Source organism: Populus euphratica, unplaced genomic scaffold (genome assembly GCF_000495115.2).
Source record: "Populus euphratica unplaced genomic scaffold, PopEup_1.0 scaffold210.1, whole genome shotgun sequence".
In the NCBI taxonomy this organism is placed as follows: domain Eukaryota; kingdom Viridiplantae; phylum Streptophyta; class Magnoliopsida; order Malpighiales; family Salicaceae; genus Populus; species Populus euphratica.
Window position 1 is genome coordinate 104,526 of NW_011500094.1, and position 21,429 is coordinate 125,954.

Consider the following 21,429-nt stretch of genomic DNA (forward strand, 5'->3'; position numbering starts at 1 on the left):
TTGTTCCATATATTCTGAACAAGCCCATTCAATGCTTCTTTAAGCTTCTTAGCCCTAGCTCTTGTGATTGGCCCAATTGGCACCTCCAATGGGTTGTTGGCATGATTATGCTTGGTGTTAGGCTGATCCGCATCAGGAGAGATGTATATATCCTCCAGCTGTTTGCTAATATTATAACTCTCGAAGATTATTTCATGGAAGTTGTTAGATTTTTCTCACTTTATGCTATCGGCATGCATTTGCTTATTTACATCTGCTTCTTCGATTGTAATTTTATGGTAGGCAACAAGATCGCTGCGAGCCCTCGGTGTGAAGAGTAAGATAGTTGGTTTCAGCTCCGAGTCTGCATCTGAGAAGATAGATCAGTTCATTAGTGCAGGCCTGAATGGATGCTTTAAAAAGCCACTGACTGTCGAAAAGATTGCCCCTTTCCTTCCTCATCCCAGTTCCCAACAGGCAATAACTGACTCACCGCAGGAAGACAAAGGGCTGATTGATCCCTATACTTTATAACTCGAGTTTTGGGTGTAATTGGCCTGTGTCACTTTCTTTTCTTTTCTTTTAGCTATGGGCATCTCGATTAATCCTCCAAATCCTGAAATTATCACTTTCTTTTATAGCTTGTTGTTGTACATAATGTAGCTGTATAAATGAATTGTTGAACCGAACTTGGAAGTAAGGAGAGGGTAAAAGAGTCGGCTAATTCGAGAAATCTAGCAGAACTGACTAGCTTAACTGGAAATTGTGTCCTGTTTTAGCTTTTGTGCTATATCTCCAAGAAAATAAATGACGAGGACACAACTTCTTATTGTAGTTGTCATTATTATTTTTCCTTATGTTCGATCTTTATGTTTGCTTGATAATTACATGCATTTGAAGCTCAGATTCAAGTATTATAGAAATGACTACAGTACTCTTCTTTGTTCTTTCCTCATAATGATAAGTACTGCCCAAGCATCGAGCCTTCAGAATGCTTGTAGTTTTTGCTCTCCTCCTAGCCCTTTTTATTATTATTATTATTATTATTGGCATATTTGATAATTGGTTTTTAAAAAATATTTTTAATTTTTTTATATTAGTATAACAAAATCTTAAAAAATATCGAATTAATATTGTTTTAAATGAAAAAAAATTAAAATATAAAAATTATCACAATATTGTTCAAACAATAAACTTTTTTTTTTGTTGGTATAAAACATTTTTTTCCCCTCACATTATATATGCAGGGGTATAATTTTAAGATGTTGCTTACAAACACGGTTCAAATAATATTTTATAAAAAATTAAATTTTTATATTTATAAATATTAATATATTTTTAAATTAAAAACATTTTAAAAAACAACCTAACCTAATATTTCTAAACACCCCCCCCCCGGCACAACACAACACCTGATGCACAGAGAACATGTCATGTAGCAGCTGGGTTTCATTGCTATGCTATCATTCCTTTAAATGATTTAAAGTTTTAATATTTCACATTAATTTGATGCTGAGTATATGTGTAAAATATATAATTATGATTTGCACGCCCATGCTGATCCTGGTCTCGTGTCCTTACTATCTTGTCATGGGCTTTAACAACATGACTCCACGGCCCTGACCCAAATCTATACTCCAGCACTTTGCATTATTGCGTTGCTTTAACTGGTTTCTGATCCCCTCTCATCTTCCCAACAGAACAATCAATCGAAGCCGGAAACGTTGTTTGTTGCTTAGCGAGGTCTCAAAACTGAACGGGTAATCTCTGCTGTTAATACTTATTTAAATTGATTCTCTTCATTATTAATTTGGGCTCATTAGATCGATTTGATTGTTATATTTTAATAGTTATCTGGTCCAATTTGGCCAGTATTCTTGATTTGGGTTTCCTTTGAGAGAATTCATGAACTGGTTTTTCTTATTCCGTGTTTTTTGATTGGGAAATCAGGTTTCTTAGGAAGAGAAGATGGGGTTCATTATGGAATTTGCTGAGAATTTGGTTCTGAGGTTAATGGAGGATCCAAAGGAGAGGGACCGGAAGTTCAGGGAGCGCGTGTATGCTGTCAAGGATCGATGCCAAAAGACTAAGGAGATGTGGAGCTATCCCCTTCGCCCTTATGGGTTTTGGACATTTGAGCGCCACAATGCACAGCTTGCTTGGGATGCTCAGATTAGCCAGGTGCCTGGTCGAAGGGACCCCTATGATGACCTCCTTCAAGATAGCTATGGTTCCCCCAAGTGAATGAAGGCATTGACTCAAGGTTTTTTTTTTTTTTTTCAAGTTCTACTGGGTTTAAACTAGATTGGTGTTATGTTGGTATATTTGTGTGGTGTGGAGCATGTTCTGCTGAATTATTTTTTTTAAATTAGCGTGGATGTTCAAGTTAACTTGCGTGCTGCTGAATTATTGATTGAAGATGTTGTGGTTATTTTGTTTGGTGGCTTCGTGTTCCTAGGTTTTCTCGCATTCATGTAGCATTAAGAGTTTTATTGAATGACATGACTTTTGTAAAGTTTATGACCTTACATCAATAGGCTTTTTTTATTTGAGGGTGTGGAATTTGAGGTGATTTTCGGTTTACTTTTATCTTACAAGATCTGCAATTTGAGATTTTTTTCTTCACCTAACAACCAAAAAAGATTTTCGCACCAGCACAAACGACTTTGTACTTTTTTATTGGAACTCTGGCTGAATGTATCGATGGCATTGACAATGAGAATATGAGGTTGCCTGGAGGGGCAATGATGAATCAGGTTGTAAAAATGTAAGAAAATGCAGTTATCATTTGATCTCAAGATGATTCGATCTCTAAGCTACTATACCATTGTTTGATCTCACGAAGGCATTTAGCTTCATAAATTTACTTGTAAGTAACCATAACAAATTTTACCATACTGTGCTTTTAGTGGAGTATGTTTGTGTGGAATATCGGTCTATAACGCATTTTTTATTCTTAGGCTTTTATAGTTTGAATCTTTTTATGCATTTCACATGAGTAGGGATGAAGCAGCTTAGGGGATATGTTTTGGAACCTTGAAACCTGGTTTAGTGGTTGATTGGAAGCATGCACATGGTGTGTGATGCTATTCATCATCTGTTACTTTGCTTAGGAAATAAAAATGAATTTTCTGTGCTTCTAATTATTGATAACATGACTTCGTCTAAAGCTTGATCTTCTGGGTCATTGCATACTGTTTATCAAAGTGAAACTTATTTATCATTATCACAAGATATTTGGGGAAGCATATTTTATTTGAGTCTAATGGATAACTTTTTGAATCTCCAAATCTAGTAGAGAACTGTGACTGGTATCTTTGATCATGCAATCAGTGCTCATCAATCTTCTCCCATGGATGCAGAAAGCTCAGTTTCCTTTAGCATGCTGACAAGGGGCTTTCTTGGAGGAAACAGAGTGGAGATTGATGTTTAATGTCATGTATTCTGTGGACAGTACGAGTGTCGGTTGGTTTGACACCTTTTACGAGTTTTAATAGCTCTTTTCTCACTTGATCAGGGAAAGATTCCCGTATTTTCCTTGTACCTCATCATTGTTCCTAGATAACCTTGCTATTTTTGCTTAGTAGGGGTGGCATGGACAGGGTAATTTATCAGAATTTGGACCGCAGGTAAGATAAACAAGAAGGCAGTTGCAACTGCTCCTTGTAATTTGCAAACTTTTTTATTATTATTATATTCAGATTTCAAAACGTGAAAACGATTTCTAAGATGTTCATTGACCTGTTCGACGTGCTGTATAGAAAATCTGTCGTAAATTTTACATGTAATCATCCAACGCGGTTGTACGACCACGCTCTATGCCATGTCTCTTCATGATATAATGCAATCTTTTGAGAACAGACCTGCGAGAGAGTTCATTCCTGAGAATGAAAGCGATGTAAACTTGAAACCCTGAAGAACACACAGGATCTTCCAAAATACAGGCTGCTTAAAACCACCACATGAAGGAGCATCAAATTTAATGTTTTTGCCCGAACAAGAACCACATCCGGCGGAAGATAAATACAGGCTGCTTAAAACCGCAGTGTGGTTGCATATCTCAAGAGCCAATCCATTAGGCCAGGGGGTTCAAGATACAAGGGAGCAGATGCTGACACGCACTCAAAAACGCAACTAATCCTGCGCTATCATTTCCAAAAAACATATGAAGAAGAATTACAATACATTCACATCCATTGATACAAAGGAAGGGTCAACCGAGTTTCATTTACATATTGGCATGCAGTTCACATTTAAACACTAAGCAAAAGATGCCCCAACACCCACAAACCCTATTGAGATTTTCACCAACCATACTACTAGGCCAAGGATGCCCTTACTCTCGATGCAATTTTTTTAATCGGAGTCTGACGAATCCGGGTCTTTATGTGCAGTTGCATCTTCTTTCTCCTCTGCTTCACCTTGCTTGAATGCGTTGGAGATCTCATCAACTGGAACCACAGGCAGGTAACCAAACACTACATAACCCTTCTGGCTCATCTCCTTAACGAAATGGTTGTACTTCTCTGACCACTGCGCAGCTGTGGGAACAGCCACCTCTGCAACTTTGTGGACCGAAGGATATTGGTCGAGTTTAACCCACAACTTCACAGATTCAGTGAGGAATAAATGCTTGGACTCTGTAGATACATAATGCACAGCAGCACGTGGTCCTCCAGCTTGGAATTCGTTCGCAAGCACCTTGGCCTTCTCCGACGCTTTCTCGATCAAATAGCGTGCTTGGCTCACAACTTGCTTAGCAACAGGAGGAGCACGCTTATCAAACTTGATTGTTGCTTCATCTACCTGCAGCCATCAAATACAGTCATTAGCCTCTGTTTTTTCACAACCATATAAAAAATAATCTAACTGCTTTTTCTTCTATAAATCAAAGAAACATCAAGAAAAGATACAGTAATCTTTGTGAAAAATACAAGTAAATCATCAATAAAGCAAGGAAACGATAGAAAAAACCTCAAAGATCAAAAGAGAATGAAAAAAACGCATAGATCGAAATAAAGAAAATCAAATAAGAAACCGACAATCAAAGCATGAAGAATTACCTTGTGATCAAGAAAGACAAGAAGATGATCGGGGACGCCCTTGAATTTCTCATAAACAGGACCCACCACAGCATTAACAGTGCCCTCAACAGTTCCAACAGCAGATCTCAAAGGCCCCGAGTTGCGTTTCGCATAATCGTAAAGATTGGAAACGCAAACCAAAACCTGAATTGCAGCTATCCTCACAAACCCCAAATGCTTCAGATCTAAATCTTTCCTCTTGCTGTTCTCTACCTCCATGATCCGCGTCAAAACCTAAACTAACCAAAGTGAAGAAGAAAATTTGATTTTTATTTTTTTTATTTATTCAATGCTTATTCTTTGCGTTTTAGAGCGTGTTCTCGTAAAGGAAAGACGAGAATCAGGGTTTGCCTTTATAGGGCAAGGGAGATCGCGTCATATGTGTTAATGACTCTAAGTCGTACGAATGATCTGACGGTTGAGAGGAGATCTGGATGTGTGGGATTGGGATTTCGTTATGTTTTTGTAGGATTTTGTAGGGTGGGGTCATGTAGAGGAGCCTAGGAGAAAGTAGAGGTTTCGGGAAGGACACGTGGTGGTCGGTGACGTGGTGGAGGGTGGTAATATTGGTGTAGCCTCTTTATATTTTGTTCTTTGTGGTCCCTAGGGGAACAATAGGGTCCACTCTAGTGGAAAATTTTGGAAAAATAGCGACTTGTATTTTTCCATTCCATGTACCAGGCAAAATTTGTGAGAAATTGGGAAGATGTTACTATTTCTTTTTCTTTTTTTTTTTCTTTTAATGGTAGATGTCTGAACAGTTAAAAACATCTCAACTAATCTTTTAATATTTTAAAGTTAATAATTATAAAAAAATTTAATAATTTTATTTTAAAATTAGTAGCACTCAAATTAATAATTTTTAAAATAAATTTAAGAGCTGATGAATTTAATTACACCTCTATATTACTATTTTTTAACAATTTATATTTTGTTTGGTACTGTATTTTAACTGTATTTTTAAAAATTTAAATATTTTTAAAAAATAGATTTAAATTAATTGTTTTAATGTGTTAATATTAAAATAAATTTTAAAAATAAAAAATATTATTTTAATATATTTTATAAAAAAAAATACTTTGAAAAATAAAATCTACTCTATTTTTATCCGTGCCCTAAAAATTACAAGCGACAATTCTCTAATACTCCCATGAACAACTTGGTCGCGGTAACTTGTGATTATGAATTTGTGATATAAGGAGATCTTGAAGATTCATTTTATTTAATTAAAGATTTACGGATATCTTGTGGAGGATTTTCCATTTTATTTGTTCCTTTTCCGTTGTCACTTGTCACGACTCATGGACTTTATTAAAGCAACAAAGATGTTTAAGAGAACGAATACTACTTCAATGGCCAATCAATACAATCCATTCCCAGGTGCTTCGTGGAATATTACAATCTAGTGGTGAAGCCCAATCAAGGGGCTAGGTGAGTTATCTCTTAGGATAATATAAAAAAATATCATGAAATAAAATCTACTAGAATTGCATAAAATGTTAAAAGGAATAATCATGAATATGAATATAAGATAATGGTTTGGTTCAAACGTCATTGCATTTTATCTCTAGTGATAAAACAATGGGCTTTGTTGATAAGTGGCCGGTGGTTTCAAGTCGGAAAATCCACATCTACTTTATCAAACGAAAGGCAAGTGCCAAACACTATAGAAACCTGGGAAAGCTACCTCAATACCAGTTATATCAGCATACACAGTTCTAGCCTCTTGTTTGTTTGTTGAGGAAACAAAGAAAGCCCAAGCTCCAATTCGAGATTCTAGCTGGCTAGCTAGTCAACAAGCATACGTACAGGCTTCTGTTCCTGTTGTTTATATATTTTTTTAAAAAAAATATTTCTTTACTTCAAATTATTTTGATACATTGATATTAAAAATAATTTAAAAAGATAAAAATTTTTATTTTAATATATTAGAATATTAAAAATAATTTTAAAAGATAAAAAATTTATTTTAATATATTTAAAAAAACACTTTAAAAATAAAGAAAACCCCTTACCCGTGCTTCAACCCCTATCCATCATTGTTTGATGAGGATCCAAAACAGTATAAGTTTACGCAACCATTTGCGAGTCTTACCAAGGCATGCTACTACTTGAAGTTTCTTAATGGTCCAACGCCATTGTCACCATCACTTTGTCGTTTGTAGGTAAGCCATCCAATTTTCATGCTACAGAAGGTATGAGTTAGTCTATCAGAGAAATCACAGTTTATACACACTTCACGACATTGATATTTTAACTCGCCTTCTAATTCAATCATTTTTTATTTTTTAATATTTTTTTGTCCTTAGCAGCGCTCCATTAATTCATAAAAAAATAAGTAGCCTGGAAAAAAAATTTAGTTGATAGAACCAGACTGCACATCAATAGCAAAAGTGCTGCTCAATGGAATCGCAAGCAATTGACTGGCCCTACATCACATCTTTAGGGTGTTGACACAATTATCAGAGCCCATAAAGTTCAAGTGTATGGGAAAAAGCATCCACCGTGAAGGGGGGGAACAAAAAAGCTAATTAGAAAATGAAGAATGGCATCATAGTCGGGAAAAGCATTGTTCATTCATTATCATATAAGCACAAAAAATACAAGTGTATGGGCAAAAGCATTCACACTTACCATATTAAACGTTATAGAGATGTGTACTGTAAATTGTTGTTCTCATAATTTGTACTGTGGCCCTGAGAAAAAGTCAGTACCATTCTGAAGGAGTAGAAAGTAGATTTGGTGACGTCAAACTCCTTAATCCTTTCAGACAGCTTGGGATTTCTGGCGCTTCATACACTGAATAATAGGCTCCTTAACCTGCAAAAGATATAAAAGACACGTTGTACCAGTAATACAAATTGGTGGTTTTAATAGGACTGCCGTATATGCAGGTAAGAGCTTCAACCAGCTCATGGTTTGGAAGTTGAAGCATACAGTGCTTGTCTATCTGGACCGCTTATCTTGAGAGGATCTGCTGCAGATAACTGTATCTGCCTCGTCAAAGTAATTCGTGTTTCCATTTGCTCTGGCATTCTTCTTTCCTGGAAAGAAACTCTCTTTTGAAGAAGCAACAGGCTACAAAATTACAAAAAAAAAAAAAAAAAACATCAGTTAGTTAGCTGTGGAGTATTGGGATTGATTTATTGATATGCACACAAAGGAGAAATTCCACAACTCAACTAACCTCAGCCCCGCTTGTGGGAGTGTTTCCATGGTTCCTTGTCTTTGAACTAATCTGTTCACTCCTAGTTGATCCATTTTGATTTATTTCTGATCTTATCTTCATGCGCGTAAGATCTGAACCAATGGAGTGGAGGACACCACATGTTGAGCCATCATTGTAATCATTCCCTGATTTTTAAAGAAACAATATATGGTAGCAGTTCCTAGTATTCAGATAGAGCATAAATAAAAGAACTAATACTAAGATTCTAGGAAAAGTTTGAACTGGTATCTTTCTGGAATTCTGGATGGCTGGAATTGTTATTTGGTTCATTAATATCAATTTCCTGCTCAACACCAGTTAAAAAATAAAATAAAATAAAAACACTTTATATCTAAATCAGAAGCCGCAGTTAAATAATGATCACAACAAATCACCATAGCATCATTTCCCCAGAATCTCCTGACTTCCATAAGCTTCATCTCAGTTAGAGTAGAATGAATGACACGCTATCCTATAACAACATAGGACGGGTTACAAATACATCAGCGATAATTTGGTCTTCAAAATATAAACAGAAATGGCTTTTGTTTGGAAACACACCAAGCATGCGGTTTCCTTTGGCTTCAAGATAGCCATCTTGGGTCATTTTATCAATTAATTTGCGCACAGTAGACCGATTGGCTTCTCCATCAAGCTTGTTCTGAAGCTTTGCAATTGTCACATATTTCATTGGAAGCACATGATACAGAGCCTGAAATCAGAGCAGTCAAATCAGGATACCTAATGTGGATAATTCAAGAAAACTTTCATCTATCATCTAGCTGAATAATCTCAAGTTACAGGAGAAACATTTGTCTCAAAAAAAAAATGTAACAATAAAGATGGCTAATCATTTCATAAACACTCTTCACCAATCTTGTTATCAATAAGCTGGCAATAAAATTCGATTTGAATCAAATCATCTCAGTTTTCTCACGCACACAAATTTGATTTCCTTCAATGTATATCTGGTCTGGTTGGCTCCAATTCTTGCAGAACTTATGTTGGTGATCCTAAGTACAAGTAGTTGTGTACATAAAAACACTAAATGCAAAGTTCAATGTAACATGTAATGTCGATCCATATAGGAAGTTCTTTGCTATGTTAAATGCTAATGACTACAGGGTCTTCGTTGATTCAAACTAATCAGATTCAGAAGAAAGCTCACCTTCATGTACACGATATCCTCAACCCGAGGAGCTTCATCACCATCTATTTCCTCTTTCACCACAGTAAACTCGTACTCAAAGGCCTGATGTGTCATAAAAGAAAAGAAGAATGAGCAAAACAGGCAGCCAAGTAAAAGAATTTTAACTATTCAGAAAATTAGAACCTTTTGCTTGACTTTGCTGTAAGCATCTCTTCCAGTTTTCAATAAAACATCTTCCTTTACAAGATTGTCCATGATTTCTGAAATCCAATTAAAGGAGAATCAAAACATACAGAAAACTTGATAGAAGAAAACAAAAAATAGAAGTAACACCCTTTCCTGTGTTAACTTTAATTAGAAGTTGAGTTACCTTCAATCAAAACCTGCATTAAAAAGACAAAAATACCGTCAGGTCTAGAATTGAATTCATTTGCTAGTTGCGCTAAAAAAATTTTCCTGCTTGGTTCCAATTCAGAAATTTGAAAAGAAGTGGCCCTTACCACTGAGATGTCTAGAAAATTAGAGAGAACATCAGTAAGCTCAATGGTATCAAGATGGTAGCTGTTAACCCAGTCCTTCACCCTGGCCAATTGCTGCTCATCTTCCGCTGGATCCTGTGTATCATCTACGCAGCGTATAACAGCACATTAGTAAAAGACAGCCCTAACCCAGAAATGGCTCCAATGGCCATACAATCCTATAAATTACTTACAAAAATGAGAGAAGGAAAGGAAGTAAGAATGTTAACAAGCTAAATTAAATATCAATTGCCCATCTTTTTGTTTTTGACCTTGAAAAGTTAGTAAATGTGAAGAAAGTTCCAAGTCTTGTGTTTAAATCGATATTTTTACCTTCATCAACCATGCCATTGTCTTCCTCTGGACATTGCTTGTCTGCCAATACAACTATTGATTATTTGTAGCACCAAAATCACCAAATGCAACTAGTAATGGGGTAGCTGGAGATGAAACAATGGCCAGAAGGAGTTCATGTAATTACCTACTGGTGCAACTACGTATTGATCTTCTTGTGATTGGTTAACCTGACATTGTTAACAAGTTTGTAACAGTTGTATAGATAGCTTAGTCATTTAAGGTAACTTGTCGTAAATAATTATCAATTTTCTTCATCTAAGCTTATTGGAACCCTCGAGTGGCAATTAAAGAATAAAACTAAAAGAGTATTGTAAGTTCACCTCATTGTCAGATTCGGAAGAATCATCCCTTTGTTCAGAATCAGCTCCTAAACTAAATTCATCATCCTCTATATCATCATTTCCATCCTCACAGGGGTCAAGCACACTCTTCACCTGTCCACGTTACCATTCAAACAAAAGTTGACCTCAATATGAACCACGGCTTGGAATTTCTGGTCACAGGCAAACACGTCAGTTCAGTCCCTTACCCTGAGAGCTAATACAAAATGCTTGCTGTTGACATTCCCAACCTCCATTTGCAAAGGATGCTTAGTCCATGCATTATGGGCTTCTTCTTCTGTGCAGCCCCTGAAGAATGGAGGCTCATAATCCGCTGGCTGCAAGGTCAAATAATCTGTACTAAAACATTCTTCCCTGGCGCGTACACTCATAATTTGAGAAGTGAAGAATATTCTGTAAAGCTATTTTTACATCCTCCAACCAATATAATTTATCAAAAGACATTCACATGCACCTTACATACATTATAAACCTTGTAGATGCTAAAGCCATTGCCACAACCATATCTAATCCCCAAAGTAACAGTCAGAAACCACCAAACTTCGATGTGGATGAAAAACCACAATCTCATACATCTCCAATTCTCCTTTGAGTTAACTCAGATTTTAGACTAACACGTCACGAAGGCACATTCCTGGCACAAGTGAATAAATGATAAAAACTAAATAAGAACACGGGTAAAGGCATACCATCACATCATCATAGTAGAGGAGCTTCATCAATATTGTCCGCTGAAGCAGAAAACAGATAATCATCTTGCAGTCAATAACTTAACTACTGCTGTAACCAGACATCGTCTAGACACTTGCAAGTTGAAAATTTGACCAGCTTGCAACAACTCAACGAGAATAAACTTATATCTGGTTTCTGAAGGGTTTCACCTCTTCAGGCATCTTATCCAGAGTTCTCATCAGCTGGACCAGTGTTCGGACCATTTTACGAGCAGAACTCCTGCATTTTAACAATGTCCCATCATTTGCTTAAGAACATGAAAATTTTCACAACATTGACAGAAATAGATTCAGAATTAAGAAGAGATTTCATTTCAGTCACCTCATCTGATTGGGAGTGTTTTCAGTTGTAGAGTTACACTTGAATGTTCCTCCTTGCTTCTTGTTTCCAGTGCGATTGATATTCATTGAAACCTCTTGACTTTCATTATTAGAATAACTGAAGGAAACTGCAATACAGGAGACAGCATTGAAATTTCCCTGAGACTGTGTTGAAAGTAAAAATCAAAAGAAAACACGGTCAATTGAAGACCATCAACAATTTGTTACAGCATACTATACTCCCATTCAAAATTTTCCACGTACAGTATCGTAAATCAAAAAACCTCACATGTGTACTCCTCGATCATCCGGCCATCTATAGTCTTGCAAACACAGAACAAAAGTGTCTTCAGGTATTTTTTCTGTAATGCATCATAGACACCTATCAAACAGGAGAAGGGTCACAGAGTCAAGAAAAATATTTACAAGATAAAGAAACAAATCAGTAAAACCAAAAAACAGAAAATAATTCAAAGATGTAAAAACAACATGCCTTTCTCCTTCCAATCAATCAGTCTACGAGAGTCAGCATCCATAGGCATCAATTTCTTGATCTTTATCTCTGCTTTGTGATCTCATAATGCCATAGAAATTCACCGACTCATACATATATTGAAGCGAAATTAGAAAATAAATAAATAAAGAAGATTACCTAAAGCAGGAACAGACTAGTCGTTGATATACTTCTCTGGAAACAAGCCTCTGATGTAACTGATGTTGAATGTAGCAATACGGAGCAGGTTCCTTGTCTATTCCACAACAAATAAAGAAGCGATACCATCAAATAACACTAGATCAAGTTTTCATTAACAGAAACCAAATAAAATAAAGGTATAAGAGCGATCTCGCGGTTAATGATCACATAATTGTGAGATTTCATGATGATTTACGGTTTAAAACCAAAATTGAGCTCCGAGTTTCATCTACGATTCGAATTTGAGAAACATAAAGCGTTTTGTAACCTGGTCTAGTTGATCCAGCAGAAAAATTACATAGAATAAATCTGAAAAGAGATTTTTCAAATTTTATACAAACAGAAACTTCAAACACAGTATTCAATGGAAGAAAAGGAAGAAAAAAAACTAGTGTAAAATGTGCTTCCAAAAGCCTAAATCACATAAAATTTAGCAGAATAAAACCTCAAACAAGTACACTCTATTACAAATAAAAAAAAAAGTTATAAAAAGAACTTATTAAGAGCTCAAAAAAAGTGAAAATTGGATTGTGAGTCGTTGAGATATGTATACCAGAAGAAGCGAGTCCTGCTGGGTGATCTCAGCTTCTTTCACTTTCTGTGCAACAACGTGATCGAATACGAAACAGAGATATAAATCACTCTCACATTTAAAAACAAAAACGATAGTGAATTAGAAAAAGATAATTCTCGAAAATGTATGGATTGAAACAGAGATTTTAGAATTCTTATTTTGTTCTTTCCTCACCATTGTTCTGAGTTTCCACAGAAATCTGAGAGAGAAGTAGAGAAATGATAGAGAGATTGAAGCGGTTGGTTTTTGAAGTTTGAAACTAAAGTAAAGGAAATGCGAGGCAGTGGTTCCTCGGGGAGAGATTTTAGTTAAGGGAGGGGTGTGTAAAAGTCTTTTACTATAGTTTTAAAACCCGGAACCCGGGCCTTGAACTGGGCCGGACACTGGACCGGGTTTAAAAACTATAGTAAAAGACCAATATGACTGTGGTTGGGTTTGCTACCCATGGTTAACTTGGTGGCTTCAGGCATGCGAATGGCATGAAAGGAGGGATATTATTTTTATTAGTCTCTTTAGTATCCTGATTATAGGGTTTTTTAAAAATATTTTTTATTTAAAGTATTAAGATAAATTTTTTTAGATGTTTTTAATTTTAATGTTAGTATATTAAAATTATTGAAAAATAATAAAATATTTTTTATTTAAAGTATTAAGATAATTTTTTTTAGATATTTTTAATTTTAATATTAATATATTAAAATTATTGAAAAATAATAAAAAAATATTTTTTTATATCAATCACACTTTTAAAATGTTATACAAACACATGTTGAAATGCAATAGCATATAACATTAAATTTGATAGAAATGTAAGAATTTGTTTGGTTTTACGGTATAAATATTATTTTTAAAATTTTTAAATTTTTATTTTAAATTAATTATTTTAATATATTAATATCAAAAATATTATTTTTATATATTTTTAAGCGAAATACATTTTAAAAAATAACTATTATCACAATTACGAGTTTGAGATCTAGGTGGCCACGTGGCCATTTAAGATTGGCTATAAGAGAAGAGTTGTTGACAAGAATGATTTTGACGTGTTAATGTCAAAAATAATTTTTTAAAACTAAAAAAATATATATTATTTTGATAAATTTTCAAGAAAAAAGTATTTAAAAAAAAATGTTACTACACTCTCAAACACCTTAGAAAGCATTACTAAAATGATATTAACTGAAAAACATATCTATTTGTATTGTTCACTAGAATAATGTGATTAAGTCTTTATTCTTGAAAAAAAAACAATTAAATGCCTTGGTATTAGTGGTATTTAGATCTTTCCATAAAAATCATTAGTTATTAAAAGATTGATAAAAAATATATATGTTTTTTTTAATTTTTTAAAGATAATAAAATAATTCAATTACACTTTAAATTAAGATTTTTTAAATTAAGACAATAATATTTATGTCTTTTTATTTTTTTAAACATGGTAAAATGACAACTTTACCTTTAAAACAAAGAGAAATAAAACATGTTTCCAGTGGCATTTTTTTTTTCAAAATGTTTTTACATTATTATTATTTTAATGGAGGGAGATTTGATTTTTTTCCAAAAATTAAATAATATTTAAATGAAAAAAAGTGTTGGCATACATGATACAAGCACCGATGTGTGGGAGGTGTCGTGCATTTTAGGAAGTACAAGCGATGACTCCTAACTGCAAAAAATACCCTCCTATTGTGTCTTTAGATGGTGGTGTGTTTATTGATGCATCCTCTTTTTGATGATACAGTGTGTATCAACAATGGTGGGGTGTTAGCAAGGCTTTCTCTTTCTTGTTTTCTTCACCCTCTCTAAAAAAATATAGTTTGGTGTTATGTTTTTGAAATCCATAAAAGAGAGTTATGTCTGTTTTTTTTTTTTTTAAACTTAGTAAAATAACACCTTTACTCTTGAAATAAAACATGCATATGAGGTTTTTTTTTATTTTTTCATAATGGTTTTTCCATTATTACTGGTTTCATAAAGAACAATATGGTCATCTTAAAAAATTAAATATTATTTAAATAAAAAAATTTTGAAATCAATATATTAGAGGTCCCCTTGCAATTCAAGTGGCGCGTACCATGTTTCTCAGTAGCCAAAAATGCTTTTTCATCATGTCTTTGAAAGTGACTCCACGTTTTTTTCTTGTTGGTAAAAGATGTGTCGACAGTGATAAGACAGTTTGCTACTAGTATGACTTTTTTTTTTTCTCTTTCCTTCCTTAAAAAGTTTTAATTTCAATTTTTATTCTTTTAATTTTTATTTTTGATTTTTATTTTGTTTTTGGCCCTTTTCTATAAGTTTTATTTTTTTTCAATTTCACTATTGAATCCTAATTTTTCATATATTATTTTTACAATATGATCCTTATTCTTTTATTTTTTAAAATCTTTTGTTAAATTAATTTTTATTTTAGAAAAATTACCCTAAGTATCCTATCATTCACTCCATTTTACACTTTGCCCCCATTGTTTTGAAAAATATAGAAATCATGTTAACTTCATAAGTTCATAATAGTTTATATGATATAAAAAAATCAAAAAAAAATTTGAATTATTTGTAGATTTGCCATTGTATTCAATTTAATGATTGAAAATAACTAAATTACCACTAAAAAACTCTCTCTCTCTCTTTTCCAAACATAAAATCCTAACCACCAGCTTGAATTTAGTCATGTAATTTGTTCCCAATAAGTACGGCTGATTTCCCCAGCTACCATGATGAGTTTCATCTCCAGTCTTTATGAAATTGAGGTTGATTTTGTCACTTAGTGCATCGTGCAACAAAGAATGACAAAATTAGAAGATCACATGAATTGCCAAAATTGTAATTTGTAAAAAGCATCATTTGTATCATGCACCAACACCAGCAATATCTCCCAGCAGAATCCACTTGTCACACGTTTTTCTTGGCTGACGCCGTATGTTTGTGTAGCTCCTTAAATTAAAATTGCAAAGCAATAACATGTCGGATTCTTCGATTTTCCCAGTTGCCTCTTGGTTTTCAGCTTCACACAGAAGATGGCAACAAGCACTGCTCGCAATAGCCAACCACATACAATTTCAATTTGCAATTTCATATACTGATGGAGCTTGCATTTGCCAGTTCCAACGCAAACTACGCGTTCGATGTACCACCCGAGCGAGGTGTTTGGTTGTGCACGTCATCATAAGTCATCCTGACTTCTGCCTAGATGGCATTTTACTCGTGGGCCAAAATAGCGAGCAAATTTATCAGTATTTAGGGCCCATGAAGTCAGTAGCTGAAGTCTAAATTATACGTGAGATGCAAGTCTCCCGTCTGTTACACGAAGTGGAAAGAACACAACCTAACGCATGACCGTAAACCAATACCCACGTTCTCTTCTCTACACTTTCTTTTCCTTTCTTTCACATCTACTGCCACTTGGAGACTTTATGGTAATAAATAATAAGCAAAACGAAGTTCCTGTTCCTTGCTTGTGGGTTTTTCTCCTTTTTCGGTCGACACTCCTGGTGTCTTAACTTCCCATGATCCCTCTCCCTGCACAGTTTTTTAAGAAGATTTTATTCGCTGAGCTTATGGCTAGAAAAGGACTGCTTACCATTAATAGAACTGAGGGTCATATTTTTTCTTCTTCGAATACAACTTCAAATGGTAATTTGCTGTGTGAAAAAGGTGAACTAGGTGGAGTGTTGTGTTGACAATGATTCACTACCCATCATGAATCACGTGATTAAGATGTCAGTGCCCTTACAACTCGAAAAATTATAGCATAATCTGTACTTTAATGAAATTTAATGATCATCCATCACAATCCAAAACCTCTGGAAAAGTAACCCAAAAACCGAGCAATGATTATTAAATGGCACCTAATGACACGTGGGGCAGTTAAATTATCTGTAGCCAAATTTACTAGATGAGAGAAGCTGAAAATGAGCTGATAAGTACGCAGCTATAGTATTGATCAGGGTTTACCTCATTCCAGAACTTAAACAAGGGATGCACGCTGTTGTTATTTTCATTTGGCATAGATTGCTGATGAATCAAGTTCACAAAACAAAAATAAAAAATCATAATCATAATCAAAATCAAAAAAAGGAAAAGGTTCGGTTAACTGCTGCTAAATAGAGGTCGCGTGTGTTTGTCTGAACAAGAAACTCCGACTTTGTGTTAATTAAGAGAAATTTTTACCACCTTAAATTGATATAAGAGCACAACAAAGACATAACCTGAGAATCAATAGTAAATAGAACTGGCTAATCCTTGAACCCAAAGCTTAAGTGTTACCTACTTCTTCAGCCTTACCTTTTAAGCAAATACATGCACCAAAGTTCCCAGCCATCATTCTCTCTCTTCTCACTCCCTCTCAAAACTAGGTTGCTTAACAAGTAACTCAGAACAGAATGCTATCGAAGTTTAGCAGAGTCCAAGAACCTCTCCCAGAGCTTCCACATTTTGGTAACCCAAATATCTCTTCCAGCAACACCTAAGAAGCCATCAGATGGGTTCGTTCCAGATTGGAATGCGGAGCTCTGCATTACTAGAAACATCATGTGGATATCTACTTCAGGAATTGCAGGCAAGACTGCCTCTTGGAAATCAATGACATTAATTTATCCATCAATAACAGCATTGCTTTTTTCTTCACGATCTCTTTTCCTTTCTCTTAATATGAAACAGATGATATGGGAAGAAGTTGGGGAAGATCAGTTTGAACGAGAGAAGGTCCTGCTGGATTTAGAACAAGAGTGCTTAGAGGTTTATAGGAGAAAAGTTGACAATGCAAACATATCACGAGCTCGCCTGCATCAAGAGCTGGCGGAATCTGAAGCTGAATTCACCCATCTTCTTCTGTCCCTTGGTGAACGATCACTCCCAGGACGGGTATAGTTTTCATCCAAATCACTAATTTGAGCATTAAAAATTGCATGGTTAGGAACTAAAAGTGCAGTGGAACATAGACCACCAGTGCGTAGCAGTAAGGATACAAATTGAGAATTCTGGAATCATTCAGTAGTTAGCAACACATTTACCATAATTACTTCAGAATGATCAATTACTAAACTTTTGTCATCTTCATTCAACATGGAGATGAACCAGCCATGGAAGTCTACATATCTGTTGAACAAATTCCATATTGATGATAGTATTGTTGAATGCATATGATGTTCTCGTTGACTTTCATGGGCCAATTATCTTGCTGTCTCTACAGCCAGAAAGAAAGTCAGGAACACTGAAGGAGCAGCTAGATGCGATCACCCCAGCTCTACGGGAGATGCGTTTGAGAAAAGAAGAGAGGGTGAATCAATTTAGATCTGTGCAAGGTCAAATTCAAAAAATTTCTGCAGAAATTGCAGGTCAATCAGTGTACGATGACCCGATAACAAATGTCAAGGTAAATGAGAATGATCTTTCATTAAAGAAACTTGAGGAATACCAAATTGAGCTACAAAGGCTGCACAATGAGAAGGTAACAATAGTAACTCACAAATCTCATGGAAATTCATACTCTCACATATAAAAAAGGAACTTGACTAATCTCCCTCCTTTGCTGACTTGAAGAATGACAGGCTCCAGCTAGTGGACACATACATCGACACAATTCATGATTTGTCCTCAACATTAGGAATGGAATCCTCCATGATCATAACAAAGGTGCATCCAACTTTGAATGAATTGTGTGGAATATCAAAAAATATAAGTGACAGTATTCTGGATAAACTCAACAGCACTGTGGAATCTCTCAAAGAAGAAAAACAAAAGCGGCTTGAGAAGGTAAATTTTTCTTTCAGTATTGTGGTGCTTTAGGCTTCTAGTTTGCAAAACTCCATGACAGAATCTAGCATCTTGTCTACAGCAAAAATACACATTTGAAAATGGCATCATAGGGACATGTGGATATAAGTGGCAGATACAAAGGGTTACAGTAACCAGAAACATGAATGATGAGAGTTGACCAATATGTTTCATGAAATAACATATATATTAAACAGTTTGGTAGCTCTAAATCACATACAAATAACAAAATTGGGTTGTTTTTGCTTCCACCATTTTATTTCCATGTAGTTAAGAAACAGTTACTGGTACTCATAAATGACGGGCATGGCATAACTTCCATGAATTTGGCAGCTTCATCAGCTTGGAAAGGCACTGAAAAACTTGTGGAATCTAATGGACACGCCCTATAAAGATTGTCACTCATTTTCCAATGTCACGGACTTATTATTTCTCTCATCAGATGAAGTATCAGGTCCTGGAAGCCTTGCTCTAAATATAATCCAGCAGGTTAGTATATGATGAACAACATAACTTATCACAAACAACTAAGATATAATAGTTATTTGAATCGTTTCAAGGCTGAAGATGAAGTCAAGAGACTGGATCAGCTAAAAGCAAGCAAGATGAAAGAGCTTTTTTTCAAGAAACAGAGCGAGTTAGATCAAATATGCAATAAATCACACATGGAGATCCCTTCACGACCAGAGATGGAAAATATAATAAATCTTATAAACTTGGGTAAGATCAACTGAATTAATCTTTCATTACAGCTACCAGTTCCAATTCATGTTTAAACTTGTGTTGCCTAGTACTGACTGAAAGGCTAAAAAAGGGGAGATTGACCATGCCGATCTCCTCATGAGCTTGGATGAGCAGATATCAAAAGCAAAAGAGGAAGCTTCTAGCAGGAAGGCTATAATGGAAAAGGTCGAAAAGTGGATATTAGCACGTGATGAAGAGCGCTGGTTAGAAGAATACAGCATGGTTAGTAACCCAGTGATCTGCATGATTTGTTAGCTCCTGTCCTTTGTTGCGTCTGCATGACATTTCAAGTTTCCACGTGTGTTTTCAGGACGAGAATCGATATTCAGTTCGCAGAGGTGCTCATAAGAATCTGCAACGTGCAGAACGTGCCCGGGTAATAGTCAACAAGATCCCAGGTAAGAGGAGGAAGTTGGCTGGTTTGCAAAGAACCCTGAAACCCCAATGGGCATGCAATCATGCCAAATAAAAGCCTCTACAACCACAAACTAATCAGAAACAGCCTACAAATCACTATTTAGACTAAGATGCCAGTGCTAAAATATCCATTTTCAATAGGTAAAGAACTGGAGGTCGACATTAATCACTAAATAAAATACTAACCAGTAACCACGTCAAGGAGTGGTTGATGAGGTGAATTATAAAAAAAAAAAAAAAAAGAGTAATTGTGGGATGAAAAGCCTGACTCCATCTAAAAAAAAAAGAAAAAAAAAAAGAGTAATTGTGGGATGAGAAGCCTGACTCCATATTTCAGCTATGTAGACTGATGACCTTTTGTTTTGAAAATCTTATTGCTTTAATGCATGTCAGATATATTTATGTATAGTGTAAAACTGATTGTACAGTTCTAGTGGCATCGCTCATAACAAAGACTGAGAGTTGGGAAGAGGAAAGAAACAAAGTATTCCTGTATGATGGAGTAAGTAATTTATTTGCTTGTGAGTTGTGACTAATATTGGTTATACACATTTTTGTCGGCATGTATGGTGAATTGTGTTCATCTAATGTTAAAGAAGCATTGGTTACTTGCAAATCAAATAAACAAATGCACGCACTATTATCTAGGTACCCCTGCTGGCAATGCTGGAAGAGTATAACATATCGAGGCAGGAGATGGAAGAGGAAAAGCAAAGACAAAGGGCCAGTTCATTCAACACTCAACAGGCAAAGATTTTTTTTATATTTTCTATCCTTAATGTTTGCTTTCTATTTTCTGCAATATTAATCTTCTTGTTAGCATTAAAAAAAGAACTCCCACATTCAAAAATGAACTTTATTTTCCTTACCTATTGTGTCATGAGCTGGCTTCTACAACACAGGAAAGGAAGGTCCCAAGCCATGTAGTAGTTGAGCAAGAAAATTTGATCGTGTCAAGGCCAAGCACCAGCAGTCGACGTCTTTCAAACAAAAGCTTGAATGGAGGATTTAGCAATGCAACGCCTTTAAACAGAAGGCTTTCTCTTGGTCCCAGACAGTTGGGAACCAACAGCATCAATTCTGCAAATCAAGGAATATCTTACATAAAGGAAGGAAGAAAAATTCAGGGGCAAAAGATGTTTCTTCGACCTGACCTCTCTTCTCATCTTCGAGATGAAGCAGCTTCAGTTGTCTCATCATTTTCTGGGCCATTATCTCCCTGAATTCCAATTCGGACATTTGAATCGAAAATCACATGTCACGGGAGATTAGACAAACCTTATCAAGGACCATAATAGTAACTATTATTTCTGCAAAACAATAATTTACCCATTTGCATCAATTTGATAAGAAATAATTGTGTATCTATGTCTTGTACCAACACCCGTAACTAGAACAGAACCCCAAAGAGCTGTCATTGCTGTATCTATGTCTTGTACCAACACCCGTATCTAGAACAGAACCCCAAAGAGCTTTCAATGAAAAATAATTATTCAGGTTTAAAACTATGTAGAGCTATGTTTTGTAATCAAGAAGCTT

General features: G+C 35.2%; 2 protein-coding genes, 1 long non-coding RNA gene and 1 pseudogene across 4 annotated transcripts; 2 read left to right on the plus strand and 2 right to left on the minus strand.

The window, feature by feature from the left end:
* The first annotated feature begins 1,606 nt into the window (after nucleotides 1-1,606).
* LOC105109212 (uncharacterized) lies at nucleotides 1,607-3,356 on the plus strand. The gene is made up of 3 exons (XR_839200.1): nucleotides 1,607-1,739; nucleotides 1,930-2,242; nucleotides 3,342-3,356. It is a non-coding gene; the product is annotated as an uncharacterized LOC105109212 (long non-coding RNA).
* A 749-nt stretch (nucleotides 3,357-4,105) lies between these two features.
* LOC105109213 (REF/SRPP-like protein At1g67360) lies at nucleotides 4,106-5,480 on the minus strand. The gene is made up of 2 exons (XM_011003833.1): nucleotides 5,043-5,480; nucleotides 4,106-4,785 (listed from the first exon to the last, which is right to left on the minus strand). Exons 1-2 carry the CDS (start codon nucleotides 5,280-5,282, stop codon nucleotides 4,336-4,338), a joined length of 690 nt encoding a protein of 229 aa, XP_011002135.1. The 5' UTR covers nucleotides 5,283-5,480; the 3' UTR covers nucleotides 4,106-4,335.
* Nucleotides 5,481-7,617: 2,137 nt separating this feature from the next.
* Nucleotides 7,618-13,281, minus strand: LOC105109214 (HORMA domain-containing protein 1-like; annotated as a pseudogene).
* A 3,669-nt stretch (nucleotides 13,282-16,950) lies between these two features.
* LOC105109215 (65-kDa microtubule-associated protein 8-like) lies at nucleotides 16,951-21,254 on the plus strand. Of its 2 annotated transcripts, none has more exons than XM_011003835.1 (11): nucleotides 16,951-17,512; nucleotides 17,614-17,817; nucleotides 18,146-18,403; nucleotides 18,496-18,708; nucleotides 19,063-19,218; nucleotides 19,290-19,449; nucleotides 19,544-19,695; nucleotides 19,784-19,871; nucleotides 20,319-20,392; nucleotides 20,539-20,637; nucleotides 20,793-21,254. In XM_011003835.1, the coding sequence occupies exons 1-11, from the start codon at nucleotides 17,435-17,437 to the stop codon at nucleotides 21,111-21,113; spliced, it is 1,803 nt and encodes a 600-aa protein (XP_011002137.1). In that variant the 5' UTR covers nucleotides 16,951-17,434; the 3' UTR covers nucleotides 21,114-21,254. The 2 variants fall into 2 exon arrangements, with proteins under 2 accessions (XP_011002137.1, XP_011002136.1); XM_011003834.1 differs by having other exon boundaries at nucleotides 16,952-17,512; nucleotides 20,539-20,643.
* Nucleotides 21,255-21,429: the final 175 nt, after the last annotated feature.